This window comes from Labrus bergylta, chromosome 22 (genome assembly GCF_963930695.1).
Source record: "Labrus bergylta chromosome 22, fLabBer1.1, whole genome shotgun sequence".
Classification (NCBI taxonomy): Eukaryota; Metazoa; Chordata; class Actinopteri; order Labriformes; family Labridae; genus Labrus; species Labrus bergylta.
The window spans coordinates 18,207,791-18,233,575 of NC_089216.1; the positions used below are offsets into that span (position 1 = coordinate 18,207,791).

The following is a 25,785-nucleotide window of genomic DNA, read 5'->3' on the forward strand; positions in this document are numbered from 1 at the left end:
GTCCGACGGAGCAAAACCGTGGCGCTGACAGGCCACGGCGTGCACAGAGTTTGAGGTTTGGCGGTGAGTGGTGTAGAGGGAGAAGCAGAAAGAGAGAGATGGAAAGAGATAAACAGACAGGGAGAAATAAACACAGCCACATAAATAACAACAGATAATTCTAATACCAATAATCAACAAACATCACAACGTCTTAAAAATAAAGTGGGTGAGCAGATGTGAAACTTTGTGTCTCGGAAAACACTTCAGGTGATTCGCTGCAACAGGTGCGGATGAATTAGATTGCTGGCCATCATTTGTTGAATACTTGATAACAAATAACAATTAATTACCGTACAATGAATTGATAATTATAACATACATAATTGGTGATCAGAAGCAGCTTTACTTATTTCAGAATTCAATAGAATTCAATCCAAAATGATTCTGGAGTCTGGACTTGTGGGGATCACATTGTGTTAAAACACAGAATATATATCTATCATAAATGTACTGTGATGTTGTTTTACTAAGTGGTAGATCTCTAAAATTATTTATTTACATAACCAAACATACACTCGTCCCACAAACAGCCCAAGTTCTCTTTCTGTTGTCCCGAAGAGTCCCAGACTTACATAAACTTTAAAAAAAACATAAACTTGACACTTTCCTGGCGAGCAGCTGTTTATGTCTTTTAGATGTAACGCTGATGTCACTGCTTTCCAAAAAGGCTTGTCACCCGTCACAAACACACTCATCAGGCCAGACTGAGTGCAGTCTGCAAATGAGTGAATCCTGTTTGCGTGTTAAAGTGTCATCAGACGCGGCGAGGTCAGCCAGATGTTACTTCAGTGCCTTGCCAGTTTAATTAAAGCTTTCTTTAAAAGAGCCCGTCGAGCACCTAGTCGTTTCTGTGTGTCCTTAATTTGTTCCACATAACTTAGGCCGTCATTACAGCTGTGAAGTGCAATGCAGTTACTGCAAGCCAGTTGACTTTACATTCCCCAAACACAGGCACACAAGCATTAAGGATAATGGTAGCCATGGCAACTGGGCAAAAATATTAGGGGGAGGGATGCTGGAGGGTTCACGCACACACACACACACTCACACACACACACACACACACACACACACACACACACACACACACGCACACACATGCACGCACATGCTCAGCAAACCTCTCTTAATAAGTGGAGTGATTTTTCTTCAAACTCTCGCCTTGTTTGTCTCTGCATCTTTTGGTTTCTCACACCTCACTCCTGTCTCTCTCTCTCTTTCTCTCCTCCATGCACTTTGTGGGCTTATGTGTGTGTGTACTGTATGCGTGTCATACGGTGTAATCCACTGACAGCCTGATTGATAGGTGAGTGCGCTGTGTTTGTATGGCTTCATTCCAGCAGCTGCAGTTTGAAAGCAGCTACCTGTTCATCCATCATCCTCCTCTCTGCCCCGCAGCCTGGATATTTCTCTGCAGTGACAGCCGCTCTTTCATACATACACACACACACACACACACACAAACATGCAAACACACTTATGTCACTATGTATTTATAATGCATACATCCACAGTCACACCCATCCTGCCTCCTGCATAAAAACCCATTTTTGTGGCGCACATATTCTTATATTTTCTTACACATGCATGAATCTACACCAATGTGTTCACGCTGAAAGAAGCACCAAACATTCATACATATGGACAGAAACAGACTTTAAAAGGGAAATTTCTTCAACATGCAGCAACGCACGTACGCACACATTGTAAGTGTGGCTTCCCTTAATTTCCAAGCTCCCTCTGCCCCATTTTTACCCCCTGCTCACTATCCTGCATCCGTTTATGCAGACTCCTCACCCTCTTCCTGTCGCAATCGCAGCTCTGCCTGGCTCCACTTGCGCTCTGCTTCTTATACATATTTGACTTTTAAATTGGGGCTCTATTTGTGTCATGCCCAAGAGGTGCTGTCAATTAGTCTAAACACTGTGACGCATCTTGTGAGGAGAGAGTGAGAGAGGAGTAGAGAAAGGAGGGAGGAAGGAGTGACAGTGGTGGCAAATCCCGTAGAAAAAGAGGCAGAAATGTGCAGTAAATACAGTTAGAAAGTGACGGCGATGAATAGGAGGCTTATGTGTGGTGTAGCACCATAGAGGGACCTCCTGGTGGTGGAACAGATCCGAGATCAGTGCAGGTGTCATCAGACAAAACCCTTAACTCCAACCTACTGAGCGTCTTGGCAAGAAGCGCTGATCAGACAGACTCACCCCCGGAGAGCTGCAGAATGCAGGGGGGAGTGTCGGGACTCACACCGGAGAGGCCGTCCAGCATATGTTAGAGGCCTGCATGCTGTGAGAGATGTACAGTCACAAGAGGATGCAAACACACACACACACACACACACACACACACACACACACACACACACACACACACACACACACACACACACACACACACATACACACACACGCATATACACCAAGAGGCTTGTTAGGAATGAGTTATTACATGATGCACGGTGGAAGGACGTTACGCTAATTCAACAGATGTTTGGAGACTAATGTAGCAATCATACAAGACAAGAAATCAAGTAGATTGAGATGGATACTCAAAATGACCTCAATCTGGAACTGGACTGTCAATCCTCTCATTTTTTCATTCTTTTCAACTCAATTATATTGTATTTGTTTGTACTCCTTGTTAAGTTTTATATACAAAGTTCATATTTAAGTTTGTATACTCACATCTTTGCTCTTTTTTGTTGTGGTCGCGATCTAAAACAGTTACTTTGCGCATTTGAGTCATGACCAAGCGGCAACCTCCTGTCTTGAAAAATTAAGCCAATGCTACCGCATTGCAACATCCTGCAGTTCGTCGAAGGTCCACTTGAGGCTGGCTCTAGGAACACTTGTACACTTGATTTTTTACCAAGGGCTATGTATGTGTGATTTTTTACCAAGGGGTATGTATGTGTGATTTTTTACCAAGGGGTATGTATGTGTGATTTTTTACCAAGGGGTATGTATGTATAATTTTTTATAAAGGGGTATGTATGTATGATTTTTTATAAAGGGGTATGTATGTATGATTTTTTATAAAGGGGTATGTATGTAGGATTTTTTATAAAGGGGTATGTATGTATGATTTTTTTATAAAGGGGTATGTATGTAGGATTTTTTATAAAGGGGTATGTATGTATAATTTTTTTATAAAGGGGTATGTATGTATAATTTTTTTATAAAGGGGTATGTATGTATAATTTTTTATAAAGGGGTATGTATGTCTAATTTTTTATAAAGGGGTATGTATGTATGATTTTTTATAAAGGGGTATGTATGTATGATTTTTTATAAAGGGGTATGTATGTATAAGTTTTTATAAAGGGGTATGTATGTATAATTTTTTATAAAGGGGTATGTATGTATAATTTTTTTATAAAACGGTATGCATGTATGATTTTTTTATAAAACGGTATGCATGTATAACTTTTTAATAAAGGGGTATGCATGTATGATTTTTTAAGTATATATTTGTTTTTCAAAATTAGGAATATGTCACTTTTCAGAAATTTCGACATAGTATGTTGTTTAATTAAAAAATGTTTGACATCGCTTTTTCCGATTTTTGGACCATTAATGCATTTATGTGGGTTCTTTCGACATGCATCTAGTGTATCCGACATAGGTATGTATGTGGTTTTTATCAAATTTGGAAGATCTCACTTTTTAAGACGTATGTTTTTTATAAAGGGGTACGTATTCATGATATGTTTTTTTTTTTTTTTTTACAAAGGGCTATGTATGTATGATTTTTATGTATGGCCTTTATGAAGGGTGTACGTAAACAGTATGATTTTGAAATAATTCACACATACATCCATCTTTGTTAAATGATATACATACAAATATATTTATATTCATTTCTAAAAACATACATTTATAAATAGTATACACACACCTAAATCATTAATAAATTCATTAAAAACAACAATTACATTTGGGCAGCTGTTCAGTTGATACAGTCGGTCAGCCGATGTGTCATTGTGCAAGACCCTTAACCCCAAGTTGCTCCTGCTGCTTCGTCACAGGGAAGTAAATGTGTATGAATGGGATTAATAGTTTCATAATCAAAGACTAATCAGTATTTTGCACATTTTTTACTTTTTCATCAATATTAATTCAATGACTGGTAAACTTTTTCTTGAGTGATGTCAGATGGTCACTTTACATAGCAGCCTCTACCATCAGTATGGTATGTAAAAGTAGCTCTACAAGCTCAAGTCCATTTACAAACATACATACACCTTTAGTATATAAAACATACATACTTATTACATACTGATTCATATAGTACAAACTGTATACAGTTTTGTTCACTCTGTTGTCTACACATGTCTGTAGACAAACATGTAGTCCCAGGTGCCTTTACACAGATGACAGAATGTGAAGATTAGCATCACTGGTGTCTATGGGGAACAAATTCTGTTCCTGCTGGGGCCTCACCCCCTCTATCATCAAGACTGCTGGGTGCGTGATCACACACGATTAAACACCACACGCACATCCAGACACACAAGCATCTCACAGTCCATTTGAGCTTTTACTCTGAGAGGCAAATAAACAAATGGAATCTGAATGTGCATCACTGATTCTCAGATGTACTCACACATGCACAGACACACACTGGAGCACAATGCTGATGATTTGTCTGTCAGAAGAGGCTGCTGAGATGGTGTCATAGCTGATTGTCGATCTAAGGAGTGATGTCATATTACTTGTGAAAGCGTGTTCGCACCCAGTATTTCGGCCTGCCTGCCTTGTTTTTATTTTTTTATTTGTTGAACGTTAAACAAACTCTTTGCCCTCTTTGAAAAAGGATGAGGAGGTCAGGAGGTTCAGCCAGGGAATAGTTGAGAGGTTCTATAGGAGTGTGATCTGTGGATGTGTGCACAATATGTTTTTACAGATTGGCGCACAGACGACAGAAGCGGCCACAGGGTACAACTCTCAGCAGGATGGGAGATTGGCTGATGAAATCGGTAGGAAACACCGCACAAAATGGAGAGAAGCCTCTCCTTCCTTACCTTTACTAATCTCTGCTCCAGATTCACAGACAGAGCTGTTTGAATGGGGGGGGGCTGTACAGGGTTTGAGTCACTGTTTTTTTTTTTTAACCTTTATTCATGGAAATGCACAAAAGTAAAACATAACTCAGAATTATCACAATGAAAGCAAGCTAAAAAAAATGATTCACTTTAACTTACAGTAGCCACAGTGCACATTTACTCTATTCATTTAAAACATCCAACAATTTTGTGCTTAATTTGGAGTCTATTTTTTACTGCTAGCTCTAAACTAGCGCTGCATGATACTGGAAAAAACTCACATTGATATTTTGCCATTTGAAAAAATACAGAAAGAAATGTAAAAAAATGTACAATATGTTCTATTATTTTTCAATAGTTCAATGATGAAGTGTGTTAATATCCAAAACTAAGTGTGCATATTAGCTTTTAACTCACATTTTCTGTTTCTATCTGCAGCATTGTTTTACATAATAACTGTGTTTGCAACATGTCACTCCTGAAGCCCACACACTTAAACAAGATCATTTTTGTGATGAAGCGATGCTCTGAAAACTTAAAGAGGAATTGATGACACTGGGATGTTTTCATTTGTGCTCTAATTTAAAGTTCTGCAGTAAACATGTCAGGATTCTTGTTAGTGTCACTGAGAATAGTCTTAAGAAAATCTATAATGTTGCCACATTTCCCACAGAGTTCATCAACAGTACAGTGCAAAGTGTTGCATTTCTTCCAACCATTGCAAACCTCAGCAGCATGTCAAAAAGCTTCAAATGAGGAGTGGAGTATGGCACAAGCTGTGACTGTAATTGATTTATTTTGGCACTTTCTTGTATTTCTGTTTTTGCTACATGATTTGGTGCAGTTCTAAAGGTCACTTTATTTTCCAGAACCCTGTCGTGTCACTGCGAGTAGTTTCACCCACTCAGTTCTATCCAGCCTCCTCACTCATGCTAGTGGATTTCTTCTCTATTTTTTTGATTTGAATTATCATTATCATTTATCATTTATCATGTATTACTTCCTTTCACACTTGCAGAAAACTCCTGAAAAACCCCTGATATTTACTGGAGGAGCTGTATGTGTGAACGCAAACAGACAAATTTTCCACTCGGACTTCACCCAGCGTTTCTCCTGTCAGACCCAGTAGCGGAGCGAGTGTTGGGGCAGAAGGTGCGGCCGCCCCGGGCTCACTGTTGTCTCAAGGGGCCCACTGTTGTCTCAAGGGGCCCACTGTTGTCTCAAGGGGCCCACTTTGAGCCAAATTCAACATACATTTTGTTATTTAGTTGAATTTTCGAATAAAGTTAGTTTGACTAGGTCTGAGTCTCTCTTTTTCTTTTGCCGCAATCAAGACACACAATGTATTTTGTAGAGTAGAGAGGGGCTCCCCTCCACTGCCAAGGGGGTTCTCAACTTTGGCAGCAAACAGCACCAGCAGGGTGCTGTGGCCTGTTTGTAATGTCATTGATTCCACCTCTTAGCACCCCCTTTGCTGGGCCCCTGCTGCTGTCTGGAGTTTTAAAAACCTAGTCGTCTGTCAGCTTTATTTCTGTTCACCTCGCAGTTTTTCATAACATTAAAAGTGTAAAAAACTAAATGAAAAATGTTTTCTCATTGACAACTCAACCTGGTGAGTCTCCTCCTGTTGCTCGCTCCACTAACGTAAACGAAACTAGCCAAGCAAATAAACATGTTAGGAGGAGCACCCAGCTGGCTGCAGGAAAGCAACAGTGTTGATGAAAACTTAATTGGTAAGTTGTTTCATCATGATTTGAGATTACGCTGAGATGCTGGTCTTTTGTTTGTGGGTGCATGTGTTGTAGACCGCCGTGTCTGCTTGGTTATCGTACTGTATGAACGGCAGGCCATTGCTGTCACACTGTTTACAAAGTTTGTTGTGGTGCGTGGGTTGATAATGTGTGGTTTTATTGTATTGTCTGTGTGGCTGGATGAGCGTCCAACTTCACTGAATGTCAAACTGTAGTTGCCTTCTATCTTTGGTTTCCCGTCCGGCTAATTAAGTCTGCTTTACTTGTTTAATCGGTGGAATATGCGCACAGACATATCAGCACTTGTTCTGCTTAAACATCAGCAGGTCACTCACTGATAAGTCCCTGTCACTGTAATAGCACCCTTTGTAATCTACAGCGGCATTTCTCTTCGCCCTGCCCCGTCTTGTAGCTCCATACAGCCGATACTATACCGTAAATGCTATACTATATTACTATATAGGCTACAGCATATGCTATATAGCCTATAGACAGTTTAAGGGCCCACTATTGGTCCCTGCCCCCTCTGCAATGACCCATAGGCTCCGCGCCTGGTCGGACCCCTACAATTTTGATTTCATTAGAAAGTTCGAGTGAGCTGATATTGAGCAGGATATTCTCCGGAGAATTCACCTCGAGCCAATAGGAGGCGGGAGTGACGTTTATATACTGTGACTGCTGCACACTGCATTCTCTTGATATAAAGACAATTATTCTCATTATAGCATCGTATAGCGATCTCTGTTGCTTCATACGCTACTTCCTTGTTGTTCTTTCTACGTCAGGATGCCCTCCCTCCTGTCTACGAGGAGCATATGTGAAATGATCTAGATATTTTCTTTAACATGTGTTGAAACGGCTTAAGTGCTGTCTGGGTTAATGAAGTGATTTTAGTCGACTATGTTGCCGACATCACAATCCAATATGTGGCATCTTGGTTATCTTTGAACTATGGTATGATGAACTCGTCTTCTGAAAATGGAAATGCTGAGCTAAACCAAATCCTAGCTAGCTAATCAACAATACTCTCTCTCTCTCTCTGTGTGATCCAGGGCCATGAGACACTGATGTACATGTGTGATCCACTTCACATTCTGCATCAGCTTGAAGAAAACATCAAACATCAGTAACATCAAATGTTGTAAGGTGCTGACAATCAAAATCGAATTAGGTAAAATGTTCAGCCTGTCTTTGGCCATGTGTCCATCTAACGTATTTTTCGGGCAGAAGAGCGCTGGCTGTGCGCTTGGTAAAACTACAGGGACTATCATACATTTGGAAAAGAGCGCAGGTGAGGTCAACAGCGCCTTTCTGAAAAGTTGAACAATTTTCAACTTGAGAAGAGCAATGGGAAAAAAGAAGTTGGGCGCTGTGCTTTTTCTCCAGGTGGCCGTCTGCTGCTACAAACACGCTCTACCCATTGGAAATAATTGAAAAAAGACGCTGGAGCTCAGAGAAAAACGCTCAGTGGACACAGGCCAGAGTCCCCTAACACAACTATTCAGTTCAGTAAGCATGACCCATTTCCCTCTCATATTCATCCTGGTCAAGTAGGTATCTACAAGTAGCACACATTCTCAAAGTATGACCTTTCTTTGCCTCAAATGCAGAGATCCAGGCTGTTTATGGAGACAAGGTTTTGGAAATGTTGGCTTAGATTGCTTCAGCTAATATAGCCACCACACTGCCTGGACAGGTTTGTACAGTACTGTATGTGCTACAGTGTTTTATCCAGGTGAACCCTTTAAAAGTCGCACAACAATGCAAACAAACTTCTATCAAGGTGAAAGTTATGTAAAAAAGCCCATCATGCATTTATTGTTATCGAGATTAATTTGCATGTAAGACTCACAATTTAAATGATCAAATATTTGCAGTCTGAAAGCTGTAACGTTTGGAGTAAATCACCACTACAGTGTAAGTGCACTTACCTTGGTCACTGACTGTCAATGTTTCAGAGGAGTGAGGCCACATGCTGTTCTTGATTGGAGAGGCGTCGAGTGCACTTCAGTTGTTAGATCACACTTTTTAAAGGCTTTCACATGTTTTAAAAACCATAACTACAGAACTGATTGGCTGCTTGTAATGATTTGTCTTCACTGTGTGAAGATGTAGTTTCCTTTTTAGAGTTGTGAAAGAGACTGTTCATGATAATCCTGCATGTTGTTTTTGTGTCTTAACTAAAACTCTTCATGAAAAGGAGAAGTCTTTTTTTATCTGATTTTAACAATCTGTTGGGCTGACAGTAAGCAGGTAAGTTGTGTTGATGCTTTTACTACATCTTAGTGTTCATTTCACAGGGACAAGAGATGTCTTCTTCATCAGTACTCGTGCTGAGGCTGATCCAGACTCTTCTGTTCTGGTAAGTGGTAGTAAAAACACTTCAATAGGCATACATCAACCATGCAATATCCAACTAAGTTGTGCTTAAAAGTATTAACATCGAGGCTTAATTATGCCTGGCAGCAAAAACCTACTCAGTAGGGTCTGTATTCTGGTTTTAATGTATATATGTGACAGCGAGGTTTAAGACTCTAACACACCAAGGAGATCATGGACCAACAGTTAGCGATTGTCGCCCTAGTTTTTGCGCTACCCGTCCGTCTGGGTCGGCCTGGTTTGTGAAAGGAGTCTCTCTGATTGGCTGTTGGGTGGTTTTATTTCTCTCCAGCTCTCCTCTCAGGTTCTGTAAAGCCCCTTGAGCATGCCGCTGTAGTATCCATGCTTTCACCCATTAGAGCAGTTTCTCCTTATTTGTCTCCTCCTCCTCTTCTTTTCTTTTTCCACTAAAGAACAAGGGCTGACAACACCAGCGCCATTTTCTACTTTTTATCAGACATTAGTAGTCTACCTATAATACGAGTGGTGAGCGACAGCGGTGTGAAAAATTGTCTTCTCGTATCATAACGGTGGACTACCACTGTCTGCTGCCACGTACGTGGTGGTTGGCTGTCGGCTGTAGTTTTCAAGGGCCTTTGTGGCCACTACTTGCCGTCTGCTTGGTGTGTCAGGGTCTTTAGTGTGAGCCAAAATATTATTTCACAGGAACAAAGCTGCCCACTGGGTTAGAGAGAAAGGGCTGTGGAAATAACAGTTTGTGGAAGGATCACTGCTGGGACATGCCAAACCAATCCCTGCTTGTGAAAATATATTGTTTTTAGGGAGTCCCAAAGCTTGCTAACTTTATTTTTTTGAAAAATGATGGCTATATGATTCTGAAATCTGATGTCTATTAACTAGAACACATTTTTGTTGATGCAAAGATTCAGTTCCTTTCTGCAATCATTTAGAAGTCTACAATGAGCTCAAAATAGCCCTTTTTACTTTTCTATTACCACTGGTCAAATTTAAACTCTTTCTAAACTGAGGCTGCTGAAGTTGAGTTAAGGAAGATAATGAAAAATTAAGCATTTACAGGTAGGGTTGGTAACTTTCTCCCAATGCACTTTTTAAGATTCTGGCTGAAAGTGTCTTTAGGTCCTGACAGAAATTCATGTGCTCTGAAAAAGGAATGAAGAAAATCCTTCATCTGTATCAGTTGTAAGTCTGTAAAAACTCTGACCAATGTCTGCCACAAGGTATCAATCTGATGAACCAATCAGAGCCTCCCTGTCTCCCTGCTCGTTCTCTACCCCTTGTGTGCTCTAGCCCACACTCAAAGCGCGTCACAGATGACGGAGTCTATACTGAGAGTTTGTAATTGGCTGTGTCACATTTTTTAAAATGTGTGTTATGATAACATTTAGTATTTACTTACCGCTGAATGAGACGTAAGACAACAAAGTTTCTACATGATGCAAGCTGAGGTCCACTTCTGGACCAATGGTGCTCGTGCATGTAAGTGAGGGGCGTGGCTTTTGAGGGAGCACAGAGGGAATGCTACTTTTAAAATCATGCTAGTTTTCGAAAATGACCAACCCTGCCTTTGAGCTACTGTGTACAAAATTGTGTCTTCTAAGTTTAAGTATTATTTATGAATTTGCCTCAGTATATATCTAGTTCAACAACTAGCCCTGTTTTAGCCATGGATGTTATTTAATTTCAGCCCAAGTTGTTTTACTTACTTGTCAGTAGGGGGCACTAAAGTCAGTAATACATAAAAGTGCCATTTCAATAATTTTCCAATCTCTACAATCAGATCAGACTGATAGACAAAGAGACGACGCGACACAGGGAGTAAGAAGTATATAACCAAGTGTATTCCCTCTGTTAATGTACACATATTTAGAGTCATCTCACTGGAACACTTTACAATAACATTTAGAAAGAACAGGAAGATACTGGGAGGAGTATGTTTGGAATGGAGAAAGAGAGAAACCAGACAAACGTGGCAGAAGGGTCAATGGATGGAGCCTGTTAAATGAAAGGGTGGCCATCTTGTCTCCAGACAAGAAGAGATACAAAACAAATTAAAAAAAAAAAAACCCATGGAGAATCTGCTTTCTCCACAGGGTATGTGACATACGATCTGCCATACAGAGAAAAAGGAATAGATGCAGGACAAAAAACGAATTAAGGATGACAGATGGAGAATGGATTAAAAGGAGAGGAACCCCTCCCCCACTGGAAAAGAATAAGGGTGATTCCATGTTCATAACCCAAATCACATTTGCTCGATTACCAAAAGAAAATACATAGAAATTTCAATTTCCCAGAATCATATGGTCATTTTTTCTCCAAACAGGAATGATAGTAGGGAAAACACATTTCTCTTAGTAATGGGATGAGAGTCAAATATTTAGACATTTCACAAACTTTTTTCAGGATTTTCTTTTCTTTTCATGATACAGTTTTCTTTTTTTAATAGAGTTGAGAAAATTGGAATACTAGAGTTCTGTTGTACATCTTCCAGGGAACTGGCGTTCACCTTTTGAAATGTGTGTGCTCTTCCCACAAAGTTTGCTTTTTGCCCATTGGCTGCCATCAGTCCAGTCAGGCTAGAGAGAGAGGGCGAAAGACACAGCCGCTTGTTCAGCTTCAAGGTATCTCTCTCCACAGTGGAACTCCAGCAAGAATCAATTTCCTTAAAATGTCTCTCATTTCTCCAGAGAAAAAAAAAAGGAAAAAAAAAAAAAGAGCAAACCAAAGTGGCCGAGTCTTGCAGCAAGGCATTGCATCAGCCACACTGTTCATGAGAGGGGTGGGGGTCTGGGGATCTGGGGTGGTGAAACTGTTCCGACGTTGAAAATCCTAAAGTCCGTCCTCGCTGTGCAGTACCAGCGTACTTTCATTTTTCCTCACGTCTCAGGTCCATAGGTTTCTGCAACGTCTATACATATATTTATAATTTTATAGAACAGAGTTCATCTGGTTTGCTGGAGGTTTTTTTCTGTTTTTCGGTTATTAGTAACTGTAAGGACGTGACGCAGTTTCTCTGCTGGCCCACTAGGGGGTGCCTTGGAGCCCCAGAAACACATGACACAGATCTGCTGGAACAAAAGGACGACCAAGGGGTGTTTGGCCTCAATAAGTTTTTGGCGGCTAAACGTACAAAGTTAGCATCCATTAGGTCGGAGCGGTGGTATCTCACATAGTTGCTACGTTTAACGGTTGTTATGATCAATCATCGTCATATTTTTTAAGTTTCTTAAACTCCACAGAAAGAAAATTTCTCTTTTTCGTAAATTAATACTACATGCTTGAAACACGGCAGAGTTTACGTTGCACCGGCTGCTGAGCACCGTAGACAAAGAGAGAAACAGAGTGCGCGGGCCAATGAGAGGAAGAGAGAGAGAGATTTGACGAGAGGTGAGAGAGTGTTTCTGTAAGCTGGCAGTATTATTGATTTTAAACGGAGGGATGTCAAGTTGCTAATTGAAATAAAAAGTTGATACTCTGTTTGTTGATGGTCTTCACCACAAGCTCACCTCAGTGTGATGTACCGACCTTGACACAAATACTGATGATGGTGCTTTCTTACAGTACTCAAGATATTAAATAACTGATCCATAAATCACTGTTTTATCAGGTACACAGTTGTTGGCACAGTATGTGTTGAGATCTGAGGTGTAATAGCCTTTCTTTATATCCACACCACATTTACCTTTTAATGAGAAGCCAAATCAATCACAGCGATGCTAAAAGGTGTGTATGGAACCAATCTGTTGCTCATTTTCCTGCCTCACTCTGATAAGCCAGGAAGTGGAAACAAGGTATGGCCGCCTGACAATACTGATTTTTAAATGAATTGCCCTCTATTTTCCCTCTCTCTCTCATTCTCTCTCTCCTCTTTCCTTCTCTTAGTGCGTCTGTTGTCTGTCTCTGTGGTGTCACGGCGGCGCTCTCTCAGACGTAGTACTCTTTGTCTTTGTTCTTCTTGTTCTTGGTGACCGTCTTGGCAGTGGTGGGCTGTTTCTCTTTCACCAGGGCTCCGTTGCTCTGTGTGGCCGAGTTGCTAATGTAGTTGCGGCTCTGGTCCACTTGGTAGGAGCCCTCGTCGCGGTTGCGGTACTTGTACATGGCGTAGAGCAGGATGAGGATGCAGAGGGCGGCTGCCGCCACGATGCCAACGACCATTCCTGTAGTGCTGCTGGACTGCTGCACCTCCACGGCACCTGGGAGTCCTCTCTCTGGAGACGTGGGGTCTGGAGTGGGAACATGGGGGAAATTTGGAGGGTATGTTATTCCGGGGATTCTGCGGTGGCCTGGATCGGACGAGGGGTGTGCTGGCGGCAGCAGCACCTGGTCCCGGGTGTTCATTTTCCCGGCGGGGATATTGTTGCTACTGCTGCTACCGCCGGCGGGTGGCTTGATTCGTGGGCCGAGTTGGTCTGGATTGGCTGTGGGGGTAGAGGATAAAGGAGGGCGGTGGGAGTTGGGGATGCGGGAGAAATGGCGGTCTCGAGGGTTCTGGACGCCACCCTCAACAGCTGGGGGAGGAGGGAGGACAGTCCTGTCGGTGACCAAGGGGGAGTTTTTGTAATAGTCCTCGTCATCAGACTCGGTCATCTCCCCCGAGCCGTAGGCCGACACCTCGATGGTCTCCTCGCAGTCCTCCTGGTCCAAGGGGCAGGGGGGCCGGCCGTTGGGCAATGGGAGGGGCTCTTTGGTGGTTTCGAGCAGGGTGAGGAAAGGGCGGTAGGTGGTAGGGGGTGGGGGGATTACTGGGTAGTGGGTAGCGATGGATGGGGGGTCTAGGGAGTCCACGGTAATAATGGGCAACACTAATTCACCTCCTAGGACAAGAAAGAGAAAACGAAGGAAAAGAGTGTTAGAGACCACCTGAGAAAGAGTCGACCTCCAAATCAACAAAAGAAAAACAGTTCAAATTAATACAGCAACACCAGAATTAGAACAGCACTAAAACTTTACATGAGGTTAGTTATATAAGTTTAGTTAGTCTGTTCTATTTAAAAAGTTAAAATGCTGACTAACTCTGAACTGAACTAAAATACAAGCTGTAAGAACATACTGTATCCTGCACCTGCTTCTGACTGCTCTGACCTACACCTACAAGATATATTACTAACACAAGATAAAAGTAGACTACAAATTACACTGAACAATTTAACATGTATCGTACTACACAGCCTAGCCTTCACCTTCACTGCTAACTGTCTAGCCATTCCTAAGCTGACTGCTCTGACGCTCAGATGTTTCTTTCTGCTGTGATTGGTTAAATAAGATAGCAAACCACGAGGTTCAGGTCACTTACATCAACAAATTGGCCGCATGATTTTTGCATGAAAAAAAAAATTACAAAAAGAAAGCTGTGTAAGATTGTTCTTGGATATTGATAAACAACTTTCCCCCCCTTCTGTACCTCCTTTCCTTTTGTTTCTTTACTGGGTGAAAAATAATCAGATTGTAAATATATATATTGTTGGATTAATAATTCCCCCCTCTACATTCTCTTGAAAAATGGGCACAATCCCATTCCCTCCCCATGAGCATGGTGGCTTCTATTGCTAAATTCTGATTAGCTTTATCCATATGCAAATTCTTAGAAGCTGCTGCAGGAAACGGATGCCCCTCATTTCTAAACTAAAATTTCAGTACACTGAGAGAGAACATTAAACACTACTACTCCCTGATGCCCACTTCCCTCCCAAACAGCACACATAAACACTGGGCAATGATGTTCTCCTTAAGCAGCCGTTAACACAAGTGAACATTAAAAGAAATTGTCTTAATGAGCCAAAATGTGTTGACAAGCTTCAGATATGTAATCTGATTTTATCCCACTGTGAAATGAACATCCATATTAAGTAAAGCTCATTGGGTATACATTAACATCATCTGTCAAAGGTAGAAGCCATTTAGGAGCATCTGGAGTTAAAGGACAATTCAGTTCTTTTTTTAGAATCCAGGATCCTATCTCTTTAATATTTTGAGGTATAAATTACTGATGAGTCCAGAAAACTTTGGATAGCTGTTCCCATTGGTAATTTAGACCTCAAACAATGTACAAGTAGGATTAGAAAAACTGCAATTACGTTTAAAGAGCTAAGCATATTGGTAGATGTTAGAATACCTACAACAGCTTTGTTTACACACTACATTGATTTCATAAAGCATTTTTCTTAAGTCTAGAAGACGGGGTCAACAGTCAAGGAAACATTTGAAAAAACATATCAGGGTGGGATTAGTTCATGGCAAATCTTTGGGGGAGAAAAAGGGGGAAGGTAACAGCAAAGACACGACCAAAGAAATGCCAACATCACCAGCATAAAATCATGACTCTGGCTCTTTGTACATTTGATGAGGTAAATCAGAGTGACTCAGAGGGAGACGGGGTTGGGCAGTTCAAGGATTGTGGGGAGAGGTTTAAGGGGAGGTGTAGGGATTGGTAAAGTTCCCCCAGTGGCCTTTATTGTGCTCAAAAGCTACCCAAACCTTGAGCCCTCCCTTACAGTTTTGTCAGTTATACAACCATACAGTTCACTCACAGATTAGAAAGATTTTGTTAGAAAAGGTGCTGCATTAAGTCACTAAACATATCAGCATATAAGAACAACACACTTGAGAGAAACAAGCCCTAAAATGAAGCAACATGTGAGAGCTGCAAAGGAAAAAACTTAGTGATTCTTTCAACCCTTCTACCAACTTCATAGTTCTGTACTAGCGCCGGAAGGGCTTGTTTCCATGGCAATGATATTTCACTCTATTATATTTACTTTCTTCCTGTGTGAGAGGGCTGTGTTTCACCTTGAAGGCTGAGAGGACAGCGGAGCGGAGTGGCACATTTTAGGAACAAAAAGCTGGTAGTTTTTTTTTTCAAGTTTAGTGCTTTTTTTTTTTTTTTCCCCCATTCTACTTGTACAAGTTATTTCACTAAAAACTGAATCTTCAAGACCTCGGAGACAGTTTCTCAGGGATCCAGGACATGTGCGTGACTGAGGGTTAAGGACAAGATGGTAACTTTGCTATCTTTACTTTGCCATCTGCCTGCATGGCGGAGATGCTGCAAGTGCAATTTCAAGCTTTCTACTTTGTGCTCAGTGTGCAGCCCACCAATTACTGAGGAATAACCTCCACTCGCTGCGTGCCCCACTTACATGTGGCTGACTTTGCAAATGGATAGTCTTGTTACAGTAAACACTTTCTGTATTCCTTGCAGAATCGGGAATGTTACTTTTCAGTTTAAAATCGACCGTATATGAACCCACAGAAGAGTAGGTTCAAAAGCATTATTTAGATTTTAGATTTTATAAAGGAACAGTAAAGGATTGTTCCAACAACCACACATCACTCTGCTGTTCTCTCATGCGCTGTAGAGCCAAAAGCCTGAAGGGTGTATATCATCATCCCATATGACAGGCAGGCAGTGGATACTAGATAATGAAGATAATGAACCTCAGCCCTCATACACAGAGAAAGACACATCTCAGCACTCTGGGCACATATCAAAAGAACCGTCTTTTCATTTCCTGTTGTGTGACTCAAACCCTACTGCACCCACAGTTTATACCAAAAAATCTACTTTCATTTGCTCTTCCTTTCTCCACGACTGCACCCTCTCCCCTCTGCACACAGCTCTGATTGTTCAGTGAACACCCGCAGACAGGTCGGTGACGGGAAAGTTTACTCAAGATGGCACAAAAAGCGTACATGTTCGACCAAGTGTTTTCCTGCTAAAGGATGCCAAGAACCACATACACGTAATAAGATTGAAAAAAAAAGACGTTGTGGATGTCAAGTAAGTATGATTTTTCAAAGGAAGGGATTATGCCAAAAAGGAGTCTAATTATCCAGAGTTCAGAGAAGAAATTGAGATATGGTACATAGCCAAAAGAAAGACCAAACAATGATTTTCACAAGTCATTACTTAACTTTCTTGGTTACATGCAAAGATGTGGCTAACATGACTCAAAACTCAATTTATCTTAGATAGTATCGGGCAACACCAGTGTATTTATTTAGAGTGGGGATAAGTATCCAATGTCATTCCTGTAAGGCCAATCAAATGTAAGGATTTATCAAAGAATCTTTATTATAGAGGACATAGCCTCTTGGTTTAAACAGTTAACCCAATGCATTGAGTCTTCAACTTGCATTATTTCCATTTGCCAAAAGGTGGCGTATCCATTAGTTGCAGGTAAACGTCTGATTGTGTTGGTGCGTTAGGAAATGACACTGATTTCTGACATGGTTTATTACCCCAGTAAACATTTCAGAAAACTTTGTTGACTCAATAGGTAGATGAAAGTCTCCTTCGATACAGCATGTTGTTCATTTTGTGAAGTATGTTCCCATTTACAAAATGATTGCGCACACAAATTGCTACCAAAGCAAAAAGGGGATCGAGAAAGTAGCAATACATGGCTATGATCCTATTTAGGAGCTGCAACCTACCAAGGGCGCATTTGAAGACTGAATACGTCACTGCGGCACGTTGAAGGCTGTCCCATTTCACAGGCTCCTTCAAATTCAGCCAACATTTGAGTCTTCCTTTCCCTGTCAAATGATGGATCCATCCAGTGATCCTGCATAGCCCAACATATGCAAACGATTCAAACAAGCCAACGGACTCTCAAGTGGCCATTAATGTTATAAAAAGGGGCATTTTGAAACTTAAACTGAGCTTCGAAATAATAGGTTAAGTTAAGTTACATTATTTATAGCTAGTTCTTGCAGCTGTTGAGTTTGCTAGACGACAGGGGCAGCATTTAGAAACCAAAGGGAAAGGGAGGGGAAAGCTGGTGACGCAAACAGGAATTCTCTAGAGATCAGAGATTATTTCAGTTTGGCCTGAGAAGCCTATGCAGGCAGTGAAGGCAGAGTCCTTCAAAAGATGTCACTGCCAAAATTAGACACATTAAATGTCCACCCTTTTTGTTAAAAATTTGTTTGGCTCTTAAACTGAGATGGCATGGCTAAAGAGTCAAAACTTAAGGCTTCAAAATGTCATGAACCAATGAGCGACGTCAAGTGGCTTCATCTGTTTCTAACAAACACTATAATATTCACTGAAACAAAGGCAGAGCTATTTTCAACACATCCTTTTGATTGACATTAAACCCACTAACTCTGGTTTGACCACTTTTGATGCAACCAGTGCCCAAATATACTTATAGCATGAATACAGTGAGTGGGTGACTCTTTCTCCAACATAACTCTGTCATTTAGGCTTCAGAGCGAAACAGACTTAAAGACATTCAGCCTGATTGATTGAGTTTGACTCCATTGATTTAAAAAAACTGAGGCGGTGGAACCACGTTTAGCCGGCATGATGAAATTTTCTTTTTTATCTTTACCCACACGCCACTCCACATCGCTGCCAGTATGAGTCATCCTGCCTCCATTTATTCAAAACGAGCACAGGGCAGATGGATACTGATGCGTCTTCGCCGGGCCGCCTAACAAACATCGTTACTCTGCCGATCACGTCGGCCCGCTCACATCCATTTGAAATATTTAGAGCAAAAAGGTTGTTTGGAGTTTGAGTGTTCTATAATTCAGCTTTGATTAGGCCGCAGATGGAAAATCCAACAGCATGTCTGTGCATTATATATTTCCCCGTGCTTGCTTTTCAATCATGCAACACAATAGGTACAATTACGGCCGTATAATCTATGCAGAGGGGAAGAAAAAAAGAATACATGCAACTCCATAAACTGTTTACAACTGCTGCATTTCTCAGGCGCAGTGATTCATGTTGACACAAAGGGAGGATGCTCATATCGTGTCTCACTGAGAGTCACATATTGGCTGCAGACAAAGTCACCTCCCTGCAGCTCATCAGCACCTGGATCGTCTCCATGAAGCTGGCTGGATTTGTTTTCTGGCCTGGCCCTGTGTTTGCAGCTCACTGTGGTATAAATAAATCCCAGACATGCACAGGGAATACAAAGATATCAAAATCTCCCACTTCACCACCTCCCTCGACTTTTCTCCCTCTCCATATCTTTTTTTTTCTCTTACTACCCATGGTGCTGCTCCCTGGTATATCTGCTTCAAATCTCTTCTACGATAAGCTTTCCTATGTGTGTATTTGTTCACACTGCAGAGCCAACTAGATGAAAAACTGAAGTAAAAAAGAAATTGGGTTAGCCGGTTCAGACAAACTGTAAACCAGGACTATTCCATTGTGCTCCTGAGGGACGCTATGATATTTATTTACAGTTTGAAGTTTGAGCAGAAAGAGACCCTGCTGAGAAAACTGAGGCGCATGAGGGGGAAAATAAAACATTATTCACAAACGATAGTTTACTGCAGAAATGCCTAATGACAAAATGCATCATTGACCAGTTTTGAAGGGAAATGGTTCCAAGGCATCTGAATAATGTTGAATAATGAAGTTTCTTAGTTTTTGATAAGAGTGTTAAACAGCAGGCTGAGATGATGGAGCACCAGGCTCTTCATTCATAACACTGACTCCATTTAGTCTTTATTGTTTTTACTCTAGTCTATATCTAATGATAAAATTCATTGTGCACCATTACTAAACCAGCTGCTGTAACACTGTTAAATAACAGCTGGAAATCTATAATATATACATTTTCTGTGTACATATAAAGCTTAGTTATGGTGCATTTTGCTATATTTTATAATTGGATAATAATCCGAGGAAAAACTCCTGCAGGATCCCAGTTTGCATAATCCTTTTTTTTTAGTTGATCTCAAATCGAAGCATTCCCTCTAAATGTGTTGATGACATCATTAGGTGACTCTACGTCAGAGTAAGACGAGTTGGCGACTATGACCTGGCAGTGGGAGCCGGTTTGCATAACCCTGTTTCTATACAATCCGTGAAAGCTGGAGCACAATAGACATGATTTAAATAAACTCTGGGTTGTAGATTGAGGAGCTGTAGGCGACAAATTTAAAAACGACTTCAAATGACATCACAAGCAAAAATAGAAACGTGGGCACTATATAACATACAGGATTTTGATGGTTTAGTGCATACGAAGATTTACGTCCGAGAGGAGAAAAATGTAACCACACATGGCAGTACCCCCACCCCAAATCCAGGAGGTGGCAGTGCTCGTAACTGTTTGACAACTATTGTTGTCAAAACTGTTTGTTTTGACAACAATAGAAAAAGAAGAAGCAGACACAACAAACCACACAAAGAAAAGTAATAAATAGAGAATAATAAATCAGATGTATGGGGACATTTACAGTTCTCGTCCAAGATGCTAATGAACATTAGATGGCATAACCGAGAGGTTTGCCCGGAGCTAAGCAAAAGATAACATGTGGCCAAAAACGCATCCTCGCTGTTTTTAAAAATCCTCTGTATATGAAGGCAAAGACAACCAAAGACATGACAGAACTAATTGCTAACGTTTCATTGGTTATGTACCTGTATGAAGTATTAGAGGAACCCGGCTCCACGTACTTATAAGACGTGCATAAGCCTCGTTCCAATGACCCGTCCTACGTGCACATGACGGGCTAGTCTGTGGTCCTCGCCCTTTACTGCCACTCACAAGCGGTGATTGAGCATGAGTAACTGCTGCGCCCCTAACAACCGATTGATGGACCCCCCGCCAGGCCGCCACTTAAAGCTATCTCACAGTGATCAAACACTTCATCATGCCCCTTTAAGAGGTGCGTAAGAACCTTCAAGACTTACAAGTTACACTTGTAAGTCTTATCCACTCGTATAAATATGAAACATTGCTCCCAAAAGACACACATTACGTTTGGTCTTATTTCTACATGGAAACAGGAGCATTGACTAGAGAGGGCGCACTCAGCTGTGGAGTGTGCGGACAGAACATGGCACACAAGGATCCTTTGGAAACGGCCCATAATTAGGCTGAACTAGTACTGGCTGATATTAATACTAGCATTGGTATCAGAACCACTCGCCTAGATATCTGGTCCCTTGACTGAAATATACACACTCTTATTCAGACATCTGTTTGTAGAGCTTATCAGGAAAGACAACGGTCGTATCAGAATACCGCTGACTGATCTAATCTTAATCTTTCAGGACTTCAGCAACGTTGTGCACACACTTCTTTGATACCTTTTCAAAGCGACAGACACATCCAAACTAAAGAGACAGTCACATGAAACTTTGGATTGAGCTTGTGGATGGACGTCTTAACTGAAGGGGATCAATGAAGTATAACACTGACAAATAACTGACAACCAAACCGATCGACAGGTGCGGGTTTGATCTCACGCAAGTTGTGAGTCACATAACTGCGCTCCCGGTCATTCCTCATCTATCACCCAATCTCTTAGTTTCACTCCTCGACCTAGAGGAGAACACTCACAGGTCGTCTCTACAGCGTATCGTCTGATGAATTATTGAGGAGCTCCTCAAAGCTTGTGATCTTGTCAAGAGTAAAACCGATATATACGGCCGGCGACATCCTGGGACTGAGAAGAAGCTCGGAGGTATGCAAGAGACGGAAAAAGTGAGGTCGTGCCGAGGTAGAGAGAGTGGAAATAAAGGGATGTAATGAAAGAGATTTAATGAGCTGGGCTTTTCTGAGACAATGTTTGTGTATCTCCTCTAATTGTGTGAAATCAATCAGTGTCTGTAGAAAACTTTGTCTGAGTGTAAAACTGTTTTTTTTTGTGTGTGTATTTTCTTCTGTGTTCATTTTCACTTTGTCACTCCATCCTCAGCAAGTTTCATCTTTGTAATCCACGTCCTGTGTCTTGTTGCCCTCCTGACAAGAGGCTCATTAACATCAATGCAGGATCCAAACCAAAAGCTTTAATTGGGTGATGTAATTAGAGCTCCCTAACAAGTCAGAGTTTAATTAGCCTGGTGGGAAAGGCAGGAATCATTCTCGGGAATACCTCTCTCAATTTTGCACCCTCTTCCTCCTCTCCTTTGTATCGCCCCCTCTCTCTCTCTCTCTCTCTCTTTCTCTCTCTCTCTCTCACCTCGTTCCTCCTCTCCTGCTTTGAGCGCAGAGGAACGTGACGCAAATCTCAATGAGGGTCAGTCCTTCAAAACACAGTCCTCCTCCCAGCTCCACCCCCCGCTCATCTCTTCCTCAGGCCGTTTCCCCGCGCTCTGCACTTTTGTCTATATTGCATCCACTCTAGGCTTGTCAGCAAGTGTGCGACAGTGGCCGCCCTGCAATCATTGTGAGAGCGGGTGGGGGGTGTCATCATTTAGAGGTAGACAGCCACCAAAAACTTCTGGATGTAATACTGTGGTGAGAAAATTCTCTTGAATTGGCAGTTGTTGCACTACAGCTGCAGGTAAATGCATCCGCAAAGCCGATGGAGCTGCACTGGCTGAAGGACAGACTCGTATCGATCCCGATGTATTCGCTGTAGTCATATCTCGCTCAGCTGTGCTTAACATCACTTCCCCTTCCTGGAGGCCGTTCAATAACACAGAGCCGCTTCCTGTAATTGAAAACACAGGGAATGGGACCCATCATACAGCGACCACAGGCCTTTGTTTGCCAAGCAGTGTTGGGGGGTGGGGGGGTGGGGACATGTTTTTCAGACAATGTTGATTCTCCCTCTCTCCTCGTCCACAGTTTTCACCGAAGCTTATCCGACTCTGCGGGCCTCGCCTGGCTGGAGCTCCTGTGGCATCTGGAAGGTGCGATACAGAGCACGTGCACGAGCGTGTTTGTTGTTTTCTCCGGAGAGAGAAAACTTTACACCAACAGAGAGAGAGAGAGAGAGAGACAGAGAGAGAGAGAGAGAGAGAGAGAGAGAGAGACAAGTGTCTGTCTGAAAAGGTGAGCATGTCGGCCACTGTGCGTGTGTGTGTTTGTGTGGGCATACAAGAGAGAGAGAGAGAAAGAGTTGTGTTTTCCCTCGGGAGATTAAGCCTGGGCATAGCATCCACCAAAAAACTCTCATTTCTCCTTCCGATAAGAAGGGAATTGAGTCTCTATTTCGGTCCCAACCACCTACGGTGAGAAACGGCAGGAGAATGCTACACTCGAGTTTCTCCACACAGGTTCAGATCAACACACAAACACAACGATTGCTGTAATCTCCTGTAATTTACAGCCCAACATATACTCTATTTAAACCTCTAATCCCTGATCCATAAAAAAAACCTTTCCCAAACAAAGACATCACAGATATCCCCACTTTGTTTTAGCACAGTCTTTCATGTATAATTCATGAAGAATCTAAAGTAGGATAAGTGTTTTTCAGTGTTATTATGTACATTTACTACTTTCTGGAAGAGTCTGATATCAACTAAACCTTCTGCTTGTTATCCTGTGTTCACAGAAGCTGCTACCGTGGATGACTAACTCCAGCTGTAAGAAAGATTCAAACAACAGAACTTATTATACTGAAGCATACTGAAGACCAGGTGGAGCTGATTTGATTAAAGATCAAGTGATATAAAAACATATTCTGTTGTATTCTTTCCATCTGTTAATTGTCAGTTATCTCCACTTTTTTGGCTGTCTTTAAATAAAATCTTTCTGTAATCTTCGCTCTGTCTATAATTATTTTATAACTTTTCCTGAGCTCTGAAACCCAATCACCAAACGTGAGACTAACCAAACCTACCCATCATATCAAAGGGCACTTAGCCGTTAGCTTGTAGCATGCAAAGTATTGTGGGAGATGAGTACTGTAAAATTTGGCTGTGTCTTACACACTGGTGTGACAAATATACAAGAGTTCATTTTCGGGGGAGTAGCAGAGAGACTCACTCCCATGATTCCCCGTCAGCCTATACGTCATCTTTTGTTATTGTTTTGATTAAGAGCCCTCTGGTGGCGGAGTTTACATAATGTGCCTTTAATGAAGCCAGATGTTCTGGCATTCGATTCAATATCCCTTGGAAGTGGAGGTTGTGTTAAAAAACAAAATAAAAAAATACAAATAGTCGGGTCACCAGTAGCCTAGTAGGTTTGTGCCCATGTACAGAGGCTGTTGGCCTCCAGGTGGGCGGCCCGGGTTCGAATCTGACCTGTGGCTCATGTCATTCCCTGCTCTCTCTCTCTCTCTCTCTCCCTGATTTCTGATTCCATCTACTGTCCTATCTCTAAAATAAATGCCCAAGTTGAAGTTGACATTTTTACACAAGTGTTTTTGGCCTCAACATAACTTATATATAAATGAAGTCAGCATTAATACATTTATTGGAAAATGTTTGCTTTGTTATATTTAGGGTGCTTCAGTCAGGGATCCAGAAAGTTTTGTTTACTATTTTAATCTTCAGTAGTTATTGAAATAGCTGCCTGTAGACTGGACGTGTTTAATTATTGAGCCGATTGGTTTCTTTCTTCCAACACATTAAAACTGGTTACGCTGTTTAACAACAGAAATCTTTCAGCATGAAACATCAACACTGCATATCTGCATATCTCGCAGTGTGGACCAAACGTTCATCTTCTTCACTGTAACATGGTTCTTGGCATCCTCTTAAAGAAGGTCAGCTTAATAGAGTAAGAAACCGCAGCGACAGGGAGTAAAAGACACGTTGCCTTTAACTCCCCCCCCCCACCTGTCACAGTGTCAGAACATTAGCTGACCCACTGCTCACACTCACAGCGTCTCGGCCACCGGGCCTGCCGCGCTGCAGCTGTGTGCCGCACGGAACAAGCTGCGTCTACACGTGGAGACTGTCCTGCCTTGTTAAAAATCGAGGCAGGAGATTGGTGCAACAGCTGGGTGAACGCCACATACTACCACTCGGCTGAGCAACTGATGGACAACGGTGCAGCTGCCTGCTGCTTTGAAAAAAAAAAAAGACCAATAAGGAAGGGTGCACATCTGACCAATCAGAGCTGCGTACAGAGGGAGGTGCAGTCACAAAGTGTCGTCAAAGTGGAGAAAGGATTACTTCAGTTTTTGTCTTGAAGCTGCACATTGTTTTTTGTTTTTTTAACAAGTGCTAAGAAGACAGAACCCCCTGAGTTGACTCACCATTTCCAGGCTCACACTCCTCCAAATCTTCGTCATCACTAGGACATTCAGCTGATGCTACCAAGAGGTCATCCGCATTCTGGAAGAGATAAAAAAAAACAGAAAAGAGAGGACAGAGTCAGGTCAAATTACATCCGTTTAGAAAAGATGCAGAATCCGAGAGTTTTCGGAGCTATAGCAACGATAGTAGTTGATATATTTTTTGAGAAGACGGAGGTGGTGCGCTTTATGAGTATGAGTAGCACCCATGTGTATTTATGTAAGCAGTGATTTGAAGTTTCGGGGAAGCTCTATCTGAGCAAACACAAAGCAATCAAAGAGGTGTAGCTCGTCTAGAACTGTTGGCATCCTCCATGGCGTGGGTGAGGTTGTCAGACACTGGGTGCCCTATTGCTCAACTACCGTTTAATTGATACTATTTACTGTATATCTCTAAATCTAGAAATCTATCTATGTAAATCCATAGTCGATATAAGAACTTTTGTTTCAAACACATCATGCAGAAAACTGTGGTTTTTTGGGGGCGGGGTTCATTTTTAAAAGATGTCATCTGAAGCTTTTCTAGCAGAGCATGTGGTGCTCAATAGTTGACAACACTCTCAGCAGCACACGGTGCGGAGCAGTTGGACATATTCTATGTAAGAAAAATCTGTATCGGGCACATAGTAATCAGCA

General features: G+C 41.7%; 1 protein-coding gene across 6 annotated transcripts in view; it reads right to left on the minus strand.

Moving 5' to 3' along the window:
* Positions 1-11,014: 11,014 nt before the first annotated feature.
* The window catches only part of nrxn2b (neurexin 2b), a 784,571-nt gene continuing 769,800 nt past the window's right edge, over positions 11,015-25,785 (minus strand). For 5 of the 6 annotated variants that reach the window (XM_065950813.1, XM_065950811.1, XM_065950812.1 and 2 more), the window contains 2 exons: positions 25,111-25,189; positions 11,015-14,012 (listed from right to left, as the gene is read on the minus strand). In XM_065950813.1, coding sequence (XP_065806885.1) covers positions 13,123-14,012; positions 25,111-25,189 — 969 coding nt within the window. In that variant the 3' untranslated portion in view covers positions 11,015-13,122. The remainder of the gene's footprint in view (positions 14,013-25,110; positions 25,190-25,785) is intronic. The other variant, XM_065950814.1, reaches the window with a different exon arrangement.